Source organism: Giraffa tippelskirchi, chromosome 5 (assembly GCF_054371585.1).
Source record: "Giraffa tippelskirchi isolate mGirTip1 chromosome 5, T2T-mGirTip1v1.2.pri, whole genome shotgun sequence".
NCBI classification, from domain to species: domain Eukaryota; kingdom Metazoa; phylum Chordata; class Mammalia; order Artiodactyla; family Giraffidae; genus Giraffa; species Giraffa tippelskirchi.
Window position 1 is genome coordinate 171,424,449 of NC_137279.1, and position 17,930 is coordinate 171,442,378.

At 40.3% G+C, this 17,930-nt stretch overlaps 1 protein-coding gene across 10 annotated transcripts in view; it reads left to right on the forward strand.

The window, feature by feature from the left end:
- The window catches only part of LOC145504408 (BEN domain-containing protein 5), a 1,377,102-nt gene that overhangs the window by 815,121 nt on the left and 544,051 nt on the right, over nt 1–17,930 (forward strand). For all 10 annotated transcript variants that reach the window (XR_014052189.1, XM_081485144.1, XM_081485143.1 and 7 more), the window contains one exon: nt 3,131–3,347. Coding sequence is in view for 9 of the 10 variants with exons in the window: in XM_081485144.1 (XP_081341270.1) it covers nt 3,131–3,347 (217 nt within the window). In the remaining variant the exon portion in view is untranslated. The remainder of the gene's footprint in view (nt 1–3,130; nt 3,348–17,930) is intronic.

The following is a 17,930-nucleotide window of genomic DNA, read 5'->3' on the forward strand; positions in this document are numbered from 1 at the left end:
TACATGACTACTGGAAAAACCATAGCTTTGACAATACGGACTTTTGCTCGCAAAGTAACGTCTCTGATTTTTAATATGCTGTCTAGGTTGGTCATAGCTTTTCTTCCAAGGAGCAAGTGTCTTTTAATTTCATGGCTGTAGTCATCATCTGCAGTGATTTTGAAGCTCAAGAAAATAAAGTCTCTCACTATTTCCATTGTTTCCCCATCTATTTGCCACAAAGTGATGGAACCCAATGCCATGATCTTCAATTTTTGAATGTTGAGTTTTAAGCCAGCTTTTTCACTCTCCACTTTAACCTTCATCAAGAGACTCTTTAGTTCCTCTTCGTTTTCTGCCATAAGGGTAGTGTCATCTGCATATCTGAGGTTATTGATCTTTCTCCCGGCAATCTTGATTCCAGCTTGTGCTTCATCCAATCCAGCATTTCTTATGATGTACTCTGCATGTAAGTTAAATAAGCAAGGTGACAGTATACAGCCTTGATGTACTCCTTTCCCAATTTGGAACCAGTTTGTCATTCTATGTCTGGTTTTAACTGTTGCTTCTTGGCCTGCATACAGATTTCTCAGGAGGCAGGTTAGATTGCATTCCCATCTCTTGAAGAATTTTCCAGTTTGTTGTGATCCACACAGTCAAAGGCTTTAATGTAGTCAATGAAGCAGAAGTACATATTTTTCTGGAATTCTCTTGCTTTTTCTGTGATTCAGCGGATGTTGCCAATTTGATCTCTGGTTCCTCTGCTTATTCTAAATCCAGCTTGAACATCTGGAATTTCTTGGTTCATGTACTGTTGAAGCCTCACTTGGAGAATTTTGAGCATTACTTTACTAGCGTGTGAGATGAGTGCAATTGTGCAGTATTTTGAGCATTCTTTGGCATTGCCTTTCTTTGGGATTGGAATGAAAACTGACCTTTTCCAGTCCTGTGGCCACTGCTGAGTTTTCCAAATTTGCTGGCTTATTTAGTGCAGCAAAGTGCACTTGAGTGTTACAGTACCTGCAATTGATTGTTATAGTTACTGACTTGGAATCAGACGGAAAAAGATTTGAATCCCAGCTTTGTGATTTACTAGCTAGAGAGCATAGGTATGTAAGCTCCTTAACTTTTATGACCCTCCATGACCACCTCTTCTAAGTGGAATAACAACTTAGTGTGGATGAAACCTGCCATATCAGTAAACAAGGATGTTCAGACACCAAGCCATCAAGCAGTTCAGTCACCCCCAACTGTGCACCCTTAGGGATTCAGGATGGAAGAAAAAACAGGATACTGGCCCTAGGTAGTTAAAGTGTATATCAAAGGAACTATTTCAATAAGTTCAAACTCTTGTCTTTCTATACATAGAAAAATGCTAAATTCATTAACTTGAGATGTCTGAGTTTTTTCTTTAATTAACATTTCATGTTTCCCATTTAATGTTTGTGTGGGATTCATAACAGCCTGGAGATAGGCAAGCAGCATAAGCCAAAATATGGACGGCATCAGAGCCATGTAATGTTTGCTCTTCCACAGAAAGTCCACAGCCTGACCTCCCTTCCTGACCACTGAGGCAGCCTCAGAGAGACACAAGGTAGAAACAAGGTTCTGTAACAAACTGCTAGCATGTTAGAATGCTTTGGAGCTCTTTGGGAAAAGACCCTGATGCTGGGAAAGATTGAGGGCAGGAGGTGAAGGGGGCAATGGAGGATGAGAAGGTTGCATGGCATCATCGACTCGACAGACATGAGTTTGAGCAAACTCCAGGAGATAGTGAAGGATAGGGAAGCCTGGTGTGCTGCAGTCCAAGGGGTCACAAAGAGTAAGACACCACTTAGCAACTGAATAACAACAAGGAGACCCTGAATTATGAGAGGATGGTCATGAAAAAGGCACAGTTTCATATAGGTTTTGTGGGATTAATAGGATTTTAAGAGACACAAGAGACATTCTCTGCAAGGAATTAGTGAATCATTTGGATACCATACAAATGAGGGAGTGCAGTGAGCCTGTGAAGTGGGTGAATGTAAAGACGTTATGGGAATTATGACAGAAATATTTTGCCTTTTCTCATGTATGTGTTTTTTAGTGTTGCTTATTGGAGAATGAACATGTTAGCTTAGCAGAATTGCTTACACAGTGCATTTTAAAACAGTATTTCCCAAAGTGCTTCTTTGCAAAATTAGTCTTATGGAATGCTCTGTAGAAAAATAATACACAATAGTAATAATTTAAAGAAATGTTGAATATTCTTTTTCTCTCCCTTGAATATTCACAGTGTGCATTAACTTATTTTGAAAGGTCCGAATTAGTGTTATAATACCAAAACCTGACTTTCCTGGGAAAGTAGGCGTTTCCTATTTATGTGACTATAACATCACACTATTTCCCCTCAGTGCAGTTTTAGAGTCTGTAACTATATTATATATTTATTTAAGATATTTTGTTGATTGCTTCCCCACCAGGATATATACTCCATGAGGACAAATATCTGTCCTATCTTGTTTACCATTGTACACCAATAATCTAGCACAATGTCTGAGTGTTTAACAGGCACTCAAAATAGGAATAAATGAGGAATAAAACTTGCTTGCTTTTGACTTCAAATTGTCTATACAGTTGATAAAGGGTAGGGCTGGAATTTGAACCAAATACTGCCAGATTCCAGTCTTTTTTAAAATAATTAATTAATTAATTAATCATTTTTGGCTGCACTGCACAGGCTTTTCTCTAGTTGTGGTGAGTGGGGGCTACTCTCTAGTTGCTGTGTGTAGCTTCTCACTGCTGTGGCTTCTCTTGTTGTGGAATACAGGCTCTAGACATGTTGGCTTCAGTAGTTGTGGCTCCTGGGCTCTAGAGCACAGGGTCAATAGCTGTGGTGCATGGGCTTAGGTGCTCCATGGGATGTGGGATCTTCCCAGAGCAGGAATCGAACCCATGTCTCCTGCATTGGTAGGCAAATTCTTTACCATTGAGCCACCAGGGAAGCCCTCCAGATTCTTCAGAGCAGAGGTTGGTGTACACTGTTATCCTTAGCCACCACCTAGGATTCTTGATGTTACAGTTTTACTCTTGGGAATTTATTCCCACTGATTACAGTTTGAAGCTTGAATGACTGTCTGATATGCCCAAATTTCTTTGTATCTTTCAGGCAAAGACTGCCCCCCAAAAATGTCTACTACTACCGCTGCCCGGACCATAGGAAGAATTATGTGATGTCCTTTGCATTTTGTTTTGACCGAGACGAAGATATTTACCAATTTGCTTACTGCTACCCTTATACGTACACTCGCTTTCAGCATTACCTTGAAAGCCTGCAAAAGAGAAACATGGATTACTTCTTCCGGGAGCAGCTGGGTCAGAGCATGGTAAGGCCCACTGGGAAACAGGCAGTCTGGGGAGGGAGCTTGGCAACGGTTTTTATAGAATGCAAATAATAGATATTGGTGCTTTGTATGCTATATCCTCTGGAACTTTTAAAAATCATAGTTTTTTTGCGTGTAATATTTTGATACTTTGACTACCAGGAAGTCATAGAATAGGATAAAGCAGATGCGTGTCCTTCTGAATGAAACTGATAAAGCTCTCTAACAAACTACAAAAGTTCTAGAGAATCCCCAAAACTCTGAGGGAAAAAAGAAGGTTTCTACTTGGTATTGCAAAAGGTGTGAAAGCATTTACGAACCTAAGCTTATGAGATGAAGGGTACATTTGCTTTTTAGTGAATTTAATTTGCCTGCAATACAGATTAGCAGGTGGTGTGCAGTATGGTTTTGCTGTCCATAGTGTGTTCATCTTTGCCACTCATTAGGTCCCCAGTCTTTCTTCCTTCCCAGGTTTAGTTCTCTGGGTCTGGAGATTTCAGTCTTACATTCTATATTAGTTTCCTATTGCTGACATAACAAATTGCATGGATGTGGTGGCTTAAAACAACATAAATTTATTATCTTACAGTTCAGGAAAAGTCTGAAGTTGGCCTCTCTAGGCTAAAATCAAGGTATCAGTAAGATCTTTAACTAAATCACAGCTATAAAGTCCCTTTTGTCATGTAAGGTAGTATGTTCACAGGTTCCAAGGATTAGAACTCGGGTATTTGGGGAAAGGGGGTGCATTGTTCTGCCTACCACACCTTCCTACTCTCTTTTCCTCTTTTCTTTTTTCTCTGCCCACCCTAAAAGCGTTCTAAAAGGATATAAAAGTGCTCTTCATATCAGATGCATAAGCTTTGTTCTCTGTGGTCAGCAGTACTTCAGTTGCTAATAAAGAATATCTTCCGTCTACTCTAACCCTCTTCCTAACAGTGCTTCTGATGGGTGCCATGTATATTTGGTGCCTATATCTTTTGAACTGAGAATTGGGACACATGGTGTATCCATCAGCCTGCTAGCAGGAAACAGATGGCAGCCTCACATTAGGATGATTGGAGAAGAGCTTAATAAATGGGCTATTTACAAGGTGTGGGCACTGCGTACAGAAACCATGGGGTATAGTGCAGTTCCCTGGGGCTAGTAACAGCTCAAAGGAACTGAAAGGAGGGAATGCTAACCAGAACCCAATAGTAGAGAGTCATGCAGTAGGCCACCTTGCGTGGAACGGTGACCTTCAGTTGAGGAACAAAGTTAGCCTGAGATGACCCCACAGGGAGGGAGCTGAGAAAAATAAATACAGAGAACTCATTTTTTTTTTACTTCCCTCTGATCTCCTGTCAGGGGTTCCTATTGACCAACCCAATTGGAAATTAGAGGGCAAGAGACCACTGAAGTAATCTATACAGACAAGTCTTCCTGAACAAAGAAAATGGTGAAGAAAGGCAGAGAGTGGTTGTAGAGAGCCAAATAGAACATATTAGGCACATATAGTCTGATCGACAATGTATTACTGGAGATAGTGAGATTATTTTAGATGGGACTGTTGGAGAAATCCTGAGATGAATGTTTGCCAGACACATGACTTATCATATAAATTAAGAGCAAGAGAGTTTCATTCAATACTTGTGACTTTTAAGGGCAGAATCTATTTGTTTCAGGCTTCCCTGGTGGCTCAGATGGTAAAATATCTGCCTACAATGCAGGATACCCAGGTTCGATCCCTGAGTTGGGAAGATCCCCTGGAGAAAAGAATGGCTACCCACCCCAGTATTCTTGCCTGGAGAATCCCAGGGACAGAGGAGCCTGGCAGGCTACAGTCCATGGGATTACAAAGAGTCAGATGCCACTGAGCTACTAACACTTCATTTGGTTCATTTCATTCCTATGTCCATTCCAGCACCCTCTTAGATTTATGCCAGGCAGAATCTAGGTGCACGTTGAATGGCTATGGAGTAAATTACTGAATGAATGAAAGAATGAGTGAAGATATGTCTAGAGACAATGTGAAGAGCTAAGAGCATCAGAAAGCTGATAGGAGGAATAATAGGATAAGTTAAGCTTTCAATAACTAATGTACAGAATGAGTATCTAAATAACAGCACTTTAAACAAGATAGAAGTTTATTTCTTTTCCATATACAAGTCTAGATGCATGAAATCCAGAGCTGATGGTGTGGCTCTGCTCCTGAAAACTATTAGGGAGTCAAATTCTTTCAGCTTTCTGCTGCTATCCCTAGGATGTGCCTCTCAATTTCATTGTCAAGTGTGAAATTCTACCAGCATTTCCATGTTTCAGAAAGCATGATGAAGAAAGTAGGGGGAGAAGGAAGAAGATGCAGTTTTTGGCACTTTCATGTTTATCCCATTCAATCGAACTCATATCCACACTTAACCAAAGGATGGATAAGAAATCATCATCCTGGGTGACCGTGTTTCTAGCTAAAAATTAGTAGTCCTATAGATATGGAAGATAAGGATAGAGAGGAAGATTGGGACCAAGCTCTGGAAAACTTTGATTGTCAAATTAAGGAATTATGGCTGTATCCTTTATTCAGATTCAACACACAGACAGTGGGTCAGGCACTTTATGTACATTATCTTACTTGTTTTTGCAGCAGTTTTGTGGGGTAGGCAGAATTATCTCAGTTTGGGAAAAATAGTCTGAGGCTAATCAGATAAGTTACTTGGCTAAAGCTGAATGACTAGTTTGTGACTAGGCCAATATTAAACCCATGGCTTTTAATGCCATATCCCGACACTTGGATGGGTTCGCTGCTGCTTTTCACATTGTACCTTCTGAAACCTGTAGTAGATTTTAATAAAGTGATTGTAGTTTATCTGCAGCTACATCTTAAGAAAGTAAAGTTAGTGGAAGTTCGGGGAGTGCCACTGCTGGCTAAACTAGATTAGGGAAGCTCTGTGGGTGGGTTCAGTCCCACTGAATTGGGTCTCGAAGCAGATTCCAGACTTCAAGGCTTTCTGGCATACTTTGTAGGCAGGACAATTCTTGGTTACTAGGGCGTTTGATATGGCTCGTGTCTGAAGACACCACTATAATTAGTTAATCCTTATTCCAATTTGGAGGGAGGATAATTACAAGTAGAAAGCTAAACATGTCAACAGATAATTCTTAGAAAGCTCATGAAGGAAGCAAGATTTTGAATTTCTAGTGCTGAAACTATTAATCACCATGGGCATGGCTGCTATTGCTACTAATTATATCATTCGGAGGTCTTCCTTGTTGGCTCAGTGGTAAAGAATCCGTCTGCCAGTGCAGGTTGCACAGGTTTGATCCCTGGGTTAGAAAGATCCCCTGGAGAAGGAAATGGCAACCCTCTCCAGTATTCTTGCTTGGGAAATCTCATGGACAGAGGAGCCTAGCGGGCCACAGTCCATGGGGTCACAAAGAGTTGGACACAGCTTAGTGACTAACGACAACACATCATCCAAAATGGCATTTTATTTTGTTACTCACCAGCGGCCCTTTCTAACCACACCAAAAAAAATTGCTTTGTGCATGTACCAAATTCACAATCTGACATTTAAGTTAAACACATCATAGGAAAAATCTTTATTTTCTCATATTTTAACACTTTTGTTGAGGTACAATTTACATACTATAACATTAACTCATTGTAAGGGTACAATTCTATGATTTTTAGTGACTCTATAGAGTTTTACAGCTATCACCACAGTCTAATTTTAGAATGTTTCCATCATCCCCAAAATTTCTTTTGTAAATCCTCACTTCTGCTCCCATCCACAAGAAACTATTTATCTGCTCTCTGACACTATAAATTTTCCATTTCTGAATATTTCCTGTAAATAGAATAATACATTATTTAGTTGTCCTTTGAATTCAGCTCCTTTTATGTATGTAGCATTAGTTTTTTGAAGCTTGATTCATCCATGTTGTAGCATCTGTCAGTACTTCCCTCATTTTTATTGCTGAATAATATTCTATTGAAAAAGTATAACAATTTGTTTATCTATTCTCTGGTTAATGGACATTTGGATTGTTTCCTTTGGGGCTAAAATGAATAATTTTATTGTGAACATTCATGTGCATATCTATGAATGGACATATGATCACTTTCCTCTTGGGTAGGTTTCTAGGAATTGAATAATTGGCTCTTACAAGTTCACATGCAACTTAAAAAAACAAAAAAACAAAAAAAAGCCCCAAACTGTCAAAAGGTATTCCAAGTTAGTAGTGCCATTTTGCATTCCTGCTAATAATGTTGGAGACAGGGTTTGTAGTTTCTCCATGTGCTTGCTGACACTTGGGATTACCTATATTTTTCAGTGGGTATGTAGTTGAATCTCATTGTGATTTTAATTTGTGTTGCCCTAGAAACTACTTATGATGATTATCTTATCATGTGCTTGTTTGGCCTTTATATATCTTCTCTGATGGAGTGTTAGTTTAAATTTTTTATCCATTTTTTAAAAATCGGGTTGTGTTCTTACAATGAGTTTTTAGAGTTCTTCATGTGTTGTGGATGCAATTCCTTTGTCAGATACATGCTTTACCAATATTCCCCTTAATTCATACCTTATCTTTTCACTCATTTTCTTAACCATGTCCTTTGAGGGATATAAGTTGTTAACTTTTGAAGTCCAACTTATTTTTTCTCTTATGGATCATGCTTTGGGAGTCTTATCTAAAAGCTGCGTATTTGAAGGCCATAGAAATTTTCTCCTCTGTCTTCTTCTAAATTTTTCATAGTTTTCACTTACATTTAAATTCATGATCCATTTTGAATTAATGTTTTATGTATGGCATGAGGTAAGGGCCTTAACTTCAGTTTTCTTTTTGGCATATGGATATTTAATTGTTGCAGCACCACTTGTTGAAAAGACTAGCATTTACCCAACCCACAGAGACTGAGCCAACCAGAACTGTGTGTGAGTGTCTCCTGTGGAGGTATGGGTCACCAGTGGCCTGCTGCAGGGGCTCTGGGTGCAGCAGACCTGGGTATGGCATAAGCCTTCTTAAAGGAGATCACCATTAACCCCACCATAGAACCACAAGAACTTTCACAGGACCGGGGAAACAGACTCTTGGAGTGCACAAACAAAAACTTGTACATACAAGAACCCAGGAGAAAGGAGCAGTAACCCCACAAAAAAACTGACCCAGACATGCCCATGAGTGTCCAAGAGTCTCTGTCAGAGGCATGGGTCAGCAGTGGCCTGCTTCAGGGTTGGAGGCAAAGCAGTGCATGCATGGGACCTTTTGAAGGAGGTTGCCATTATCTTCATTACCTCCACCATAGTTTGGCCTGAGGTCAAGCAACATGCAGGGAACAGAACCCTGCCAATCAACAGAAAATTGGATTAAAGATTTACTGAACGTGGCCCCACCCATCAGAACAAGACCTTCAGTCAGTCTCTCCCATCAGGGAGCTTCAGTAAGCTTCTTATCCTTCTCCATCAGAGGGCTGACAGAATGAAAACCACAGTCACAGAAAATTAACCAAACTGATCACATGAACCACACCCTTGTCTAGCTCAATGAAAATATGAGCCATGCTGTATAGAGCCACCAAAGATGGATGGGTCATTGCAGAGAATTCTGACAAAACGTGGTCCACTGGTGAAGGGAATGGGAAGCCAATTCAGTATTCTTGCCTTGAGAACCCCATGAACAGTATGAAAAAGCAAAGAGGTATAACACTGAAAGATGAAATCCCCAGGTTGGTAGGTGCCCACTATGCTACTGGAGAAGAGTGGAGAAATAACTCCAGAAAGAATGAAGAGGCAGAGCCAAAGCAAAAACAACACCCAGTTGTGGATGTGATTGGTGATGGAAGTAAAGTCTGATGCTGTAAAGAGCAATATGCATAGGAACCTGGAATGTTAGGTCCATGAATCAAGGCAAATTGGAAGTGGTCAAACAGGAGATGGCAAGAGTGAACTTCGACATTTTAGGAATCAGTGAACTAAAATGGACTGGAATGTGTGAATTTAATTCAGATGACCATGATATCTACTACTGTGGTTAAGAATCCCTTAGAAGAAATGGAGTAGCCATCATAGCCAACAAAAGAGTCTGAAATGCAGTACTTGGATGCAGTCTCAAAAAAGACAGAATGATCTCTGTTCATTTCCAAGGCAAACCATTCAATATCATAGTAATCCAAGTCTATGTCCTGACCAGTAATGCTGAAGAAGGTGAAGTTGAACAGTTCTATGAAGACCTACAAGACCTTCTAGGACTAACACCCAAGAAAGATGTTGCTTCATTGTACAGGACTGAAATGCAAAAGTAGGAAGTCAAGAGCTACTTGGAGTAACAGACAAATTTGGCCATGGAGTACAAAATGAAGCAGGTCAAAGGCTAACAGACTTTTGCCAAGAGAACGCACTAGTCATAGGAAATTCCCTCTTCCAACAACACAAGAGAAGACTCTAGACATGAACATCATCAGATCGTCAATACCAAAATCAGATTGATTATATTCTTTGCAGCCAAAGATGGAGAAGCTCTATACATTTAGCAAAAGCAAGACCAGGAGCTGACTGTGGCTCAGATCGTGAACACCTTATTGCCAAATTCAAATTTAAATTGAAGAATGTAGGGAAAACCACTAGACCATTCAGGTATGACCTGAATCAAATCCCTTATGATTATACAGTGGAAGTGACAAATAGATTCATGAGATTAGATGTGATAGATAGAGTGCCTGAAGAACTGTGGATGGAGGTGCGTGACCTTGTATAGGAGGCAGTGATCAAGACCATCCCCAAGAAAAAGAAATGCAAAAAGGCAAAATGGTTGTCTGTGGAGGCCTTACAAATAGCTGAGAAAAGAAGAGAAGCTAAACGCAAAGGAGAAAAGGAAAAATATACCCATTTGAATGCAGAGGTCCAAAGAATAGCAAGGAGAGATAAGAAAGTCTTCCTCAGTGATCAAGCAAAGAAACAGAGGAAAACGATGGAATGGGAAATACAAGAGATCTCTTCAAGACAAGTAGAGATACCAAGGGAATATTTCATGCAAATATGGGCACAATAAAGCACAGAAATGCTATGGACCTAACAGAAGCAGAAGATATCAAGAAAAGGTGGCAAGAATACACAGAAGAACTATACAGAAAAGATTTTCATAACCCAGATAACCATGATGGTGTGATCACTTATCTAGAGCCAGACATCCTAGAATGTGAAGTCAAGTGGGCCTTAGAAAGCATCGCTATGAACACAGTTAGTGGAGGTGATGGAATTCCAGTTGAGCTATTTCAAATCCTAAAAGATGATGCTGTGAAGGTGCTGCAGTCAATATGATAGCAAATCTGGAAAACTCAGCAGTGGCCACAGGACTGGAAAAGGTCAGTTTTCATTCCAATCCCAAAGAAAGGCAATGCTAAAAAATGTTCAAACTACCGCACAATTTCACTCATCTCACATGCTAGCAAAGTAATGCTCAAAATTCTCCAAGCCAGGCTTCAACAGTACGTGAACTGTGAACTTCCAGATGTTCAAGCTAGATTCAGAAAAGCCAGATAATCTAGAGTTCAAATGGCCAACATCTAATGTATCATCGAAAAAGCAAGAGAGTTCCAGAAAATATCTAGTTTTGCTTTATTGATTAGGCCAAAATCTTTGATTTTGTGGATCACAAAAAACTGTGGAAAATTCATCAAGAGATGGGAATACCAGACCACCTGAGAAATCTGTGTGCAGGTCAAGAAGCAGCAGTTAGAACTGGACATGGAAGAACAGACTCATTCCAAACCAGGGAAGGAGTATGTCAAGGCTGTATGTTGTCACCTTGCTTATTTAACTTCTGTGCAGAGTACATCATGTGAATGCTGGGCTGGATGAAGCACAAGCTGGAATCAAGATTACTGGGAGAAATATAAGTAACCTCAGATAGGCAGATGACATTACCCTTATGGCAGAAAGTGAAGAAGAACTAAATACCTTCTTGATGAAAGTGAAAGAGGAGAGTGAAAAAGTTGGCTTAAAACTCAACATTCAGAAAACTAAGATCATGGCATCTGGTCCCATCATGTCATGGGAAATAGATGGGGAAACAATGGAAACAGTGACCAACCTAGACAGCATATTAAAAAGCAGAGACATTACTTTGCCAACAGAGGTCTGTCTAGTCAAGGCTATGGTTTTTCCAGTAGTCATGTAGGGATGTGTGATTTGGACTATAAAGAAAGCTGAGCACTGAAGAATTGATGCTTTTGAACTGTGGTGTTGGAGAAGACTCTTGAGAGTCCCTTGGACTACAAGGAGATCCAACCAGTCAATCCTAAAAGAAATCAGTCCTGAAAATTCACTGGAAATACTGATGCTGAAGCTGAAACTCCAATACTTTGGCCTTCTGATGCAAAGAACTGGCTCATTTGAAAAGACCCTGATGTTGAGAAAGATTGAAGGCAGGAGGGAAAGGGGACAACAGAGGATGAGATGGTTGGATAGCATCACCTATGTGAGGACAAGGGTTTGAGTAAACTCTGAGAGTTGGTGATGGACAGGGAAGCCTGGCATGCTGCAGTCCATGGGGTCACAAAGAGTCGGATACGACTGAGCGGCTGAACTGAACTGAACTTACCCTTGAATTATCTTGGCACCTTTCTCCAATGCCTCTACTCAGTTTTTCTTTTTCTCTTTTTTCTTTTCAAGGCTGAATTCCTAGGGAGTCATAACCGTGTTTGTGTAAGTCAGTGATGTTCAGACTGAGTTTGTGCTCATCCACCCTGAGCCTGTAAGACTTCTATTCTCTGACATTGGAATCATGTGTGGGAATGGGGAACCCAAGGTTCAGGCAGTGTTCAAGTCTGCCCTGGCTTTCACTTTGCCTTTTATGCTGAGATTTCTGTGGACATTTGTGGAACTTCAAGGTTGTCCAGGTGTGGGTTGCTGCTTTAGGCGTCTTCACATATCTCTGCTGTGCCTGCTCCCATCTCAGCCAGGAATATGCTTGTTCTCGCTGTATAACTGTGGGCCTTCCTCACTTGCCCACAGATAGTGTTCCTGTGTCCTGGCACTGCCTATTTCTCCAAATTAACTGGGTCCCTTCAATCATGACAGAGAAGTTGCCAATCCTCACAGCCTGGCCTGTTCCTAGGATTCACCAAGCAGGGGGTAGGTAGAATGAATCCAGGACAGAATGTCATCGATTCTCATTCTTATTACCTGAAGTTCAGCTGCTTTTAAAACATAGTAGTTTTGAGACTGTTGTCAATTTGGTCAATTTTCAAAACACTGTAATGGTTATTTGTGTCAATCTTGTCCAGCTTGATGTGTGTTTTTTGGGAATAGTATTTATCAGTACTCTCATTCCAGCATAGGCAGAATTAGATTTTAACTGACTAACATGAGTTTTTAAAGCATACAGCTCTTGCACTGTCAGGCATAGTGAAGTATGGCATTATTTTCATATGTCGTTGGACTAGAGGAACACGTAACTTGTGTGTATATGTGTGTGTGTTTTGAAAGTACTAGATGGAACGAGCCATTCCGATACCTAGGGATACTTGCCAAAAGGAAGTGTCTGACAAAGAAAATACTCTGATAGCGTATTTTGGAAATCACTAGAAAATCATTTATGTGAGAATAATATTATCTAGGCTCTTCCATTGGCTACCTCTTTGACCTTGGCAAAAACACTTCTTTACAGGCCTTACAAAATCAGACCAGATTATTTCAAGCATCCCTTCCAATTTCAATGTAAATTATGGTTTAAGTGTTGATGATATCCTGTTGTATGTTCTGAGTCACATATTAGCTTGTTGTAATGTTGCCTCTTAACTCGGCCCTTTATTTTATAACAGTGGTAGTTACTGAGTGCTTAGCATGTGCCAAACACAATGCTATAAACTTTATATACATCTGTCATTCAGTTTTCACAACACCCCTATTAAACAGTTAGCACTACTGTTGAATGCCTGACTCCATGTAATCAGCTTGTCTAAACTCTGGGGATAGAGAAATGAAAACAAGCATAAATCCATGCCTTCATGGAGCTTACATTCTTATAGAAAGAGACAAACCTTGTTGGAAAAATTAATCAGGAAAAAGGAGACATTTTGGGGTGAAGGCTTCACTTAGAAGGAAGCATTTAAGCTCTGAGATATAAGTAGTATCTTCTGCCATTTGCATTTTTAAAAGCTGAGATACAATGAGATTAATTTTTCTGTGTCATGTAGCTGGGATTTGAAGCCATGCTTTTGTGAACCCCAAAGGATGAACTCTAAGCCAGTCCTGGATAAGGAAATATTCTATTAATATTCACATATACAGTTGTTTACTAAATTTTTCCAAAGCCAATCTTCAATACTATAAATATCTAGCAAACACCTTTGTCAGGCTTTGTCTTGAGTGCTGGAGACAGAAAGATGAATACCAAACACACCTTGCCTCTGAGAAATACTCAGTGTACTGGGTGTCACAAACAATGAAGGCTAATAATGTGAATGATGGTAAAAATGACAGGACTGAATATAAAACTATGCATGTGATCTAAGAATCCCATGGTAGAATAGAACCATTGCCTCTCTTGTTCTGGATACCGGATTTCTAGGAAAGTAGCCAGAATTTGCATTAGCTTCTTAATTTAATTTAATTCATTTACTTTCCATTGTGCTCAGTCTTCGGTGCTGCACAAGCTCTTCTCTGGTTGCAGTGAGGAAAGGCTACTCTTCTTTGCACTGGCTTCTTTTGTGAAGCACTGGGCCCTGGGCATGTGGGCTTTAGTAGTTGTGGTGTGTGGGCTCAGCAGTTGTGGCTCCCGGGCTCTAGAACACAGGCTCAATAGTTGCAGTGCACGACCTTAGCTGTTCTGTGGCATGTGGGATCTTCCCAGATCAGAGATAGAACCCGTGTCTCCTGCATTGGCAGGAGGATTCTATACTACTGAACCACCAAGGAAGCCCTACATTAGCTTCTTTAAACAATGAGGCCTTCCTGTAGTAAAATTTTTATTATTGTTCTTTAAATAAAACTATTATTTATTGGATGGTCTTTTTAAAAATAAATATTAATTTTAGAATAATTTTAGATTTACAGAGTTCCCATATACCCTTCATCCAGTTTTCTCTAATGTTAATATCTTATATAACCATGAAAAATTAATCAAAACTAGTAAATTAACATTGGTACATTGCTATTAACTAAACTGTAGAATAATATTTAGATTTTGTCAGTTTTTCCACTAATATTGTATTTTGTCCCCAGAAACCAATCCAGTATACCACGTTGGCCTACATTAATAGATTTCGCAAGTATAAGTGTGACCTGTTACACTTATCCTAAGTTTCAACTTACTGGTTTTAGTTCTTTGTTATAGGCTGCTGTGATCATTGGAGTTTTGAGATTTTCTTATCTGTAATTTAAGTGACATCACTCAGAATTTTTAAAGAATATATTTTTCAAGTATTGTTAAGGCAAGGATACAAATGTTTAACAGGCTAAGACCTGAGACTAAAAACAGAGATCCATATATATTACCAGAGACTTCTGTGGAATGACAAATATAGCATTTTTATATTGATTTTCGGGTTTGATTATGCTGCTTACCCCAGTAGAATAAGTTGCCTAAGTGAACAGGATTTTACCTGCCTCCAAATCAACTCAATTCAATTTAGTTCAATTTAATTTAGAATCCCTTATGTACCACCTACCATAAGAGATGTAGAAATAAATAAAATGTAGTCCCTGCCCCTATTTCTCCGTCTTGTTCACAAGGATCATATGTAAAGTTTTAAATAATGGCTAGTTGAAATCCATGATGAGTGAGGGAGAGCCATATGGCAAAGGACAAAGTTCAGAAAAAGGAATGCTTTCTAGGGAAGGGTCTGGCTAGGTGGGGCTCTACAGTGAGGACCCTGGGCAATAGGAACTCCTATCAGGACTCGAACCCCTTCTGGTGAGATTGGCTCCCAGATCAGCAAAGTCACAGTGAGAATGGTCTGGTGGCAGAGGACAGATTCCAAAAGCCATGTCTTGAAAGATTTTTCAGAATCTAAAGCAAACTAAGAATTTGGGAGTCAAATAAAAAAAACAAAAAATGCAAAATCATAAAGCTGAAGAGGATGGAGAATGTGGTAAAAATCAGAGAAAGCCAGAAAGCTAGGTAAAGATGAAGAGAAGCAGAGTAGATGAGAATAAGGAGCTCTGGAAGAATTTGAGATATGAAACTTGGCAGGTTCCACTATAGTCCTTGCATGGACTTGTGTGGAAAGGCCAGGATCTCAAAAAGAAGCAAGAGGGAACTAATGACCTTATGGGCAGAAAAGTAAAGGAACACAAAGTAATACAGCAGAAAAGAGGCTAGAGAGGCCAGTACAGTTCTGATAAGCGTGATATCTTCAAATGTAAGACAGTCATCTTCCATTCTGTTTATTCCTTCTCCTTTTGTTCTTTCTTCCCCTTTGAAGTAAAACATCATGAAGTTGCAGCTGGCAACATGACCAAACAAATGTATGAAAAATAATTGCATCTTTTTGGCTGAGTTTTAAAATGAGTAATTGTTGGAAGTCAGTAATCTCAATTATCAGTCTCTAATCTACCTCTCAGGAGAGTTCTATGGACCCGCATCTGCACCAAACCTTGTCCTGATCAGACACTCTAAATTAAATGGGCTTAGTGGTTTTGGCTGCCTTCCAGCAGGCCACTTCACAAGTCACCATGCTCTTGGCATAGTTTTTATATTCCTTCCAAAAAGAATCCAAATATATTGAAGGCAGATACATCCCCTCCGCATCTGGCTGAGGGACCTCCAACCTACCCTCTGATGCAAACGGCCCATCGATTCTAAACCTCGGCTCTGGGTGAACATGGGCCTGAAGAGGCGATGTCGAGAAACATGACCCTGGGTTCTCCTTCTGCTCAAACAAGGAGACACATGTCTGATACACCTCAAGCTGCAGATGCTGACCCACATTACCACATACCTGTTCCAAACCTGGGTTTCCCTAGTTCAGTGAATGCCTCACCATCACTCCTGTTGCCCATGTCAGAAACCTGTCCTATTTAACTCCTTTGTATTCACTCCTCATATACTATTCTGTCACCAAGTGTGATCAAGGGTACAACTCAATTTTCTTAGAATCTCTCTCTTCCTGCGCACAACACCACCTAGTGGGTGGGCAAAACACCGAAGCCACCCCTCCAGCCTGGCTCCTGGACACACCCCTACCCTCATCCCCTATAAGGAACAAGCTCACCCCCCTTCGGGAGCAAGCAAGCAAGGGAACTGGTTGTTTGTTCTCACTCCCCCTGTTCCAGCAGGGGTCCCAGTAAAGCCTTGCCTGAAAAAAAAAGACTCTGTCACTTCCTTATCTCTGCTGCCAGTGCCCTGGTTCTAACTATCAAGGTCTCTTAAGAAGTTACAACTTCTTCTTTAGCCAAAGAGCACAAGATGTGAGGTGAATGGCCTCCAGGCTCTCTCTCTTTCTATTCTACTCACATAGCTCTGTCAGCATTACATGGCTGCCGGAAAGTCCCAGACCTCCCCCCATCCTTGTGCTCCCCTCACTTCTTCACTGATTCTGTGGTACCTGAGCAAGAGAGAGAGTAACCTCCCATCTAGATTGTCAGATGGCATCCTTCTTGCTAAGAGATTGCTGCTTTTAGATGATTCTTTGTTGTTGTTGTTGTTTAGTTGCTAAGTCATGTCCAACTCTTTGAGACCCCATGGTCTATAGCCCACCAGGCTCCTTCTGTCCATGGGATTTCCCAGGTAAGAATACTGAAGTAGGTTGCTATCTCCTTCTCCAGGGGTCTTCCTGACCCAGGGATCAAACTTGTATCTCCTGCATTGGCAGGCAGGTTCTTTGCTACTGAGCCACCAGGGAGGCTCTGGATCACTCTTTCCCTTCCCTTTAAAAAAGACATCGTGTAAAAGGACACTTTTTGAACTTCATGCTATCAGTCTGTATAACCCACTGCCACTTCTCATTGCTGTCATCTGCTCACTTCTTGGACACCTCCCTCAATCACAGAGGACTTTGGTCCATAATTATCTCTTCCAGTACACTGCTGCCACTATGTTGAGGGATTTCAGTATCCATGAAAATGACCCATAGAATAACCTGGCCTCTGTTTAAGATAAAATACACCTTTAACCTGGTTTGTAAGATCCTACATAATCTGGCCTCTGTCTGCTTCTTCAGCTTCTCTCATACCCTCTTACTTTGCTGCCTGTGCCCGAACCACACTATACAGTTTATCCTGGGAGCCACCGATTCTCTCCCTCACTTGCATACACACTGGCCCCTCTACCTGAAATATTATTTCTCTGTGGTCCTTTGCCTAACTACTTCATATTCTGCTTTCATTATCCAATTTGAACATCACTTCCTCATGGAATTTTTCCCTGATAGACTGTTCTGAGAGCCTCTGTCTTATGCATCTATAATATACTCTACTTCTCTTTAAAAGGCTTATTACTCTTCTGATATTCATTCAATATCTATCTTCTATTCATAGATTTAGGAAATATTTTGTATTTTAGGTATTTATAGGACTAGGTATTTATAGGTAGAAAAGTCATACTGCTACAGCCAAAATTCCTTCTTGGTACCACTCTATGCGGTCATATTTTGTTTCTTCCTCTGAAGCA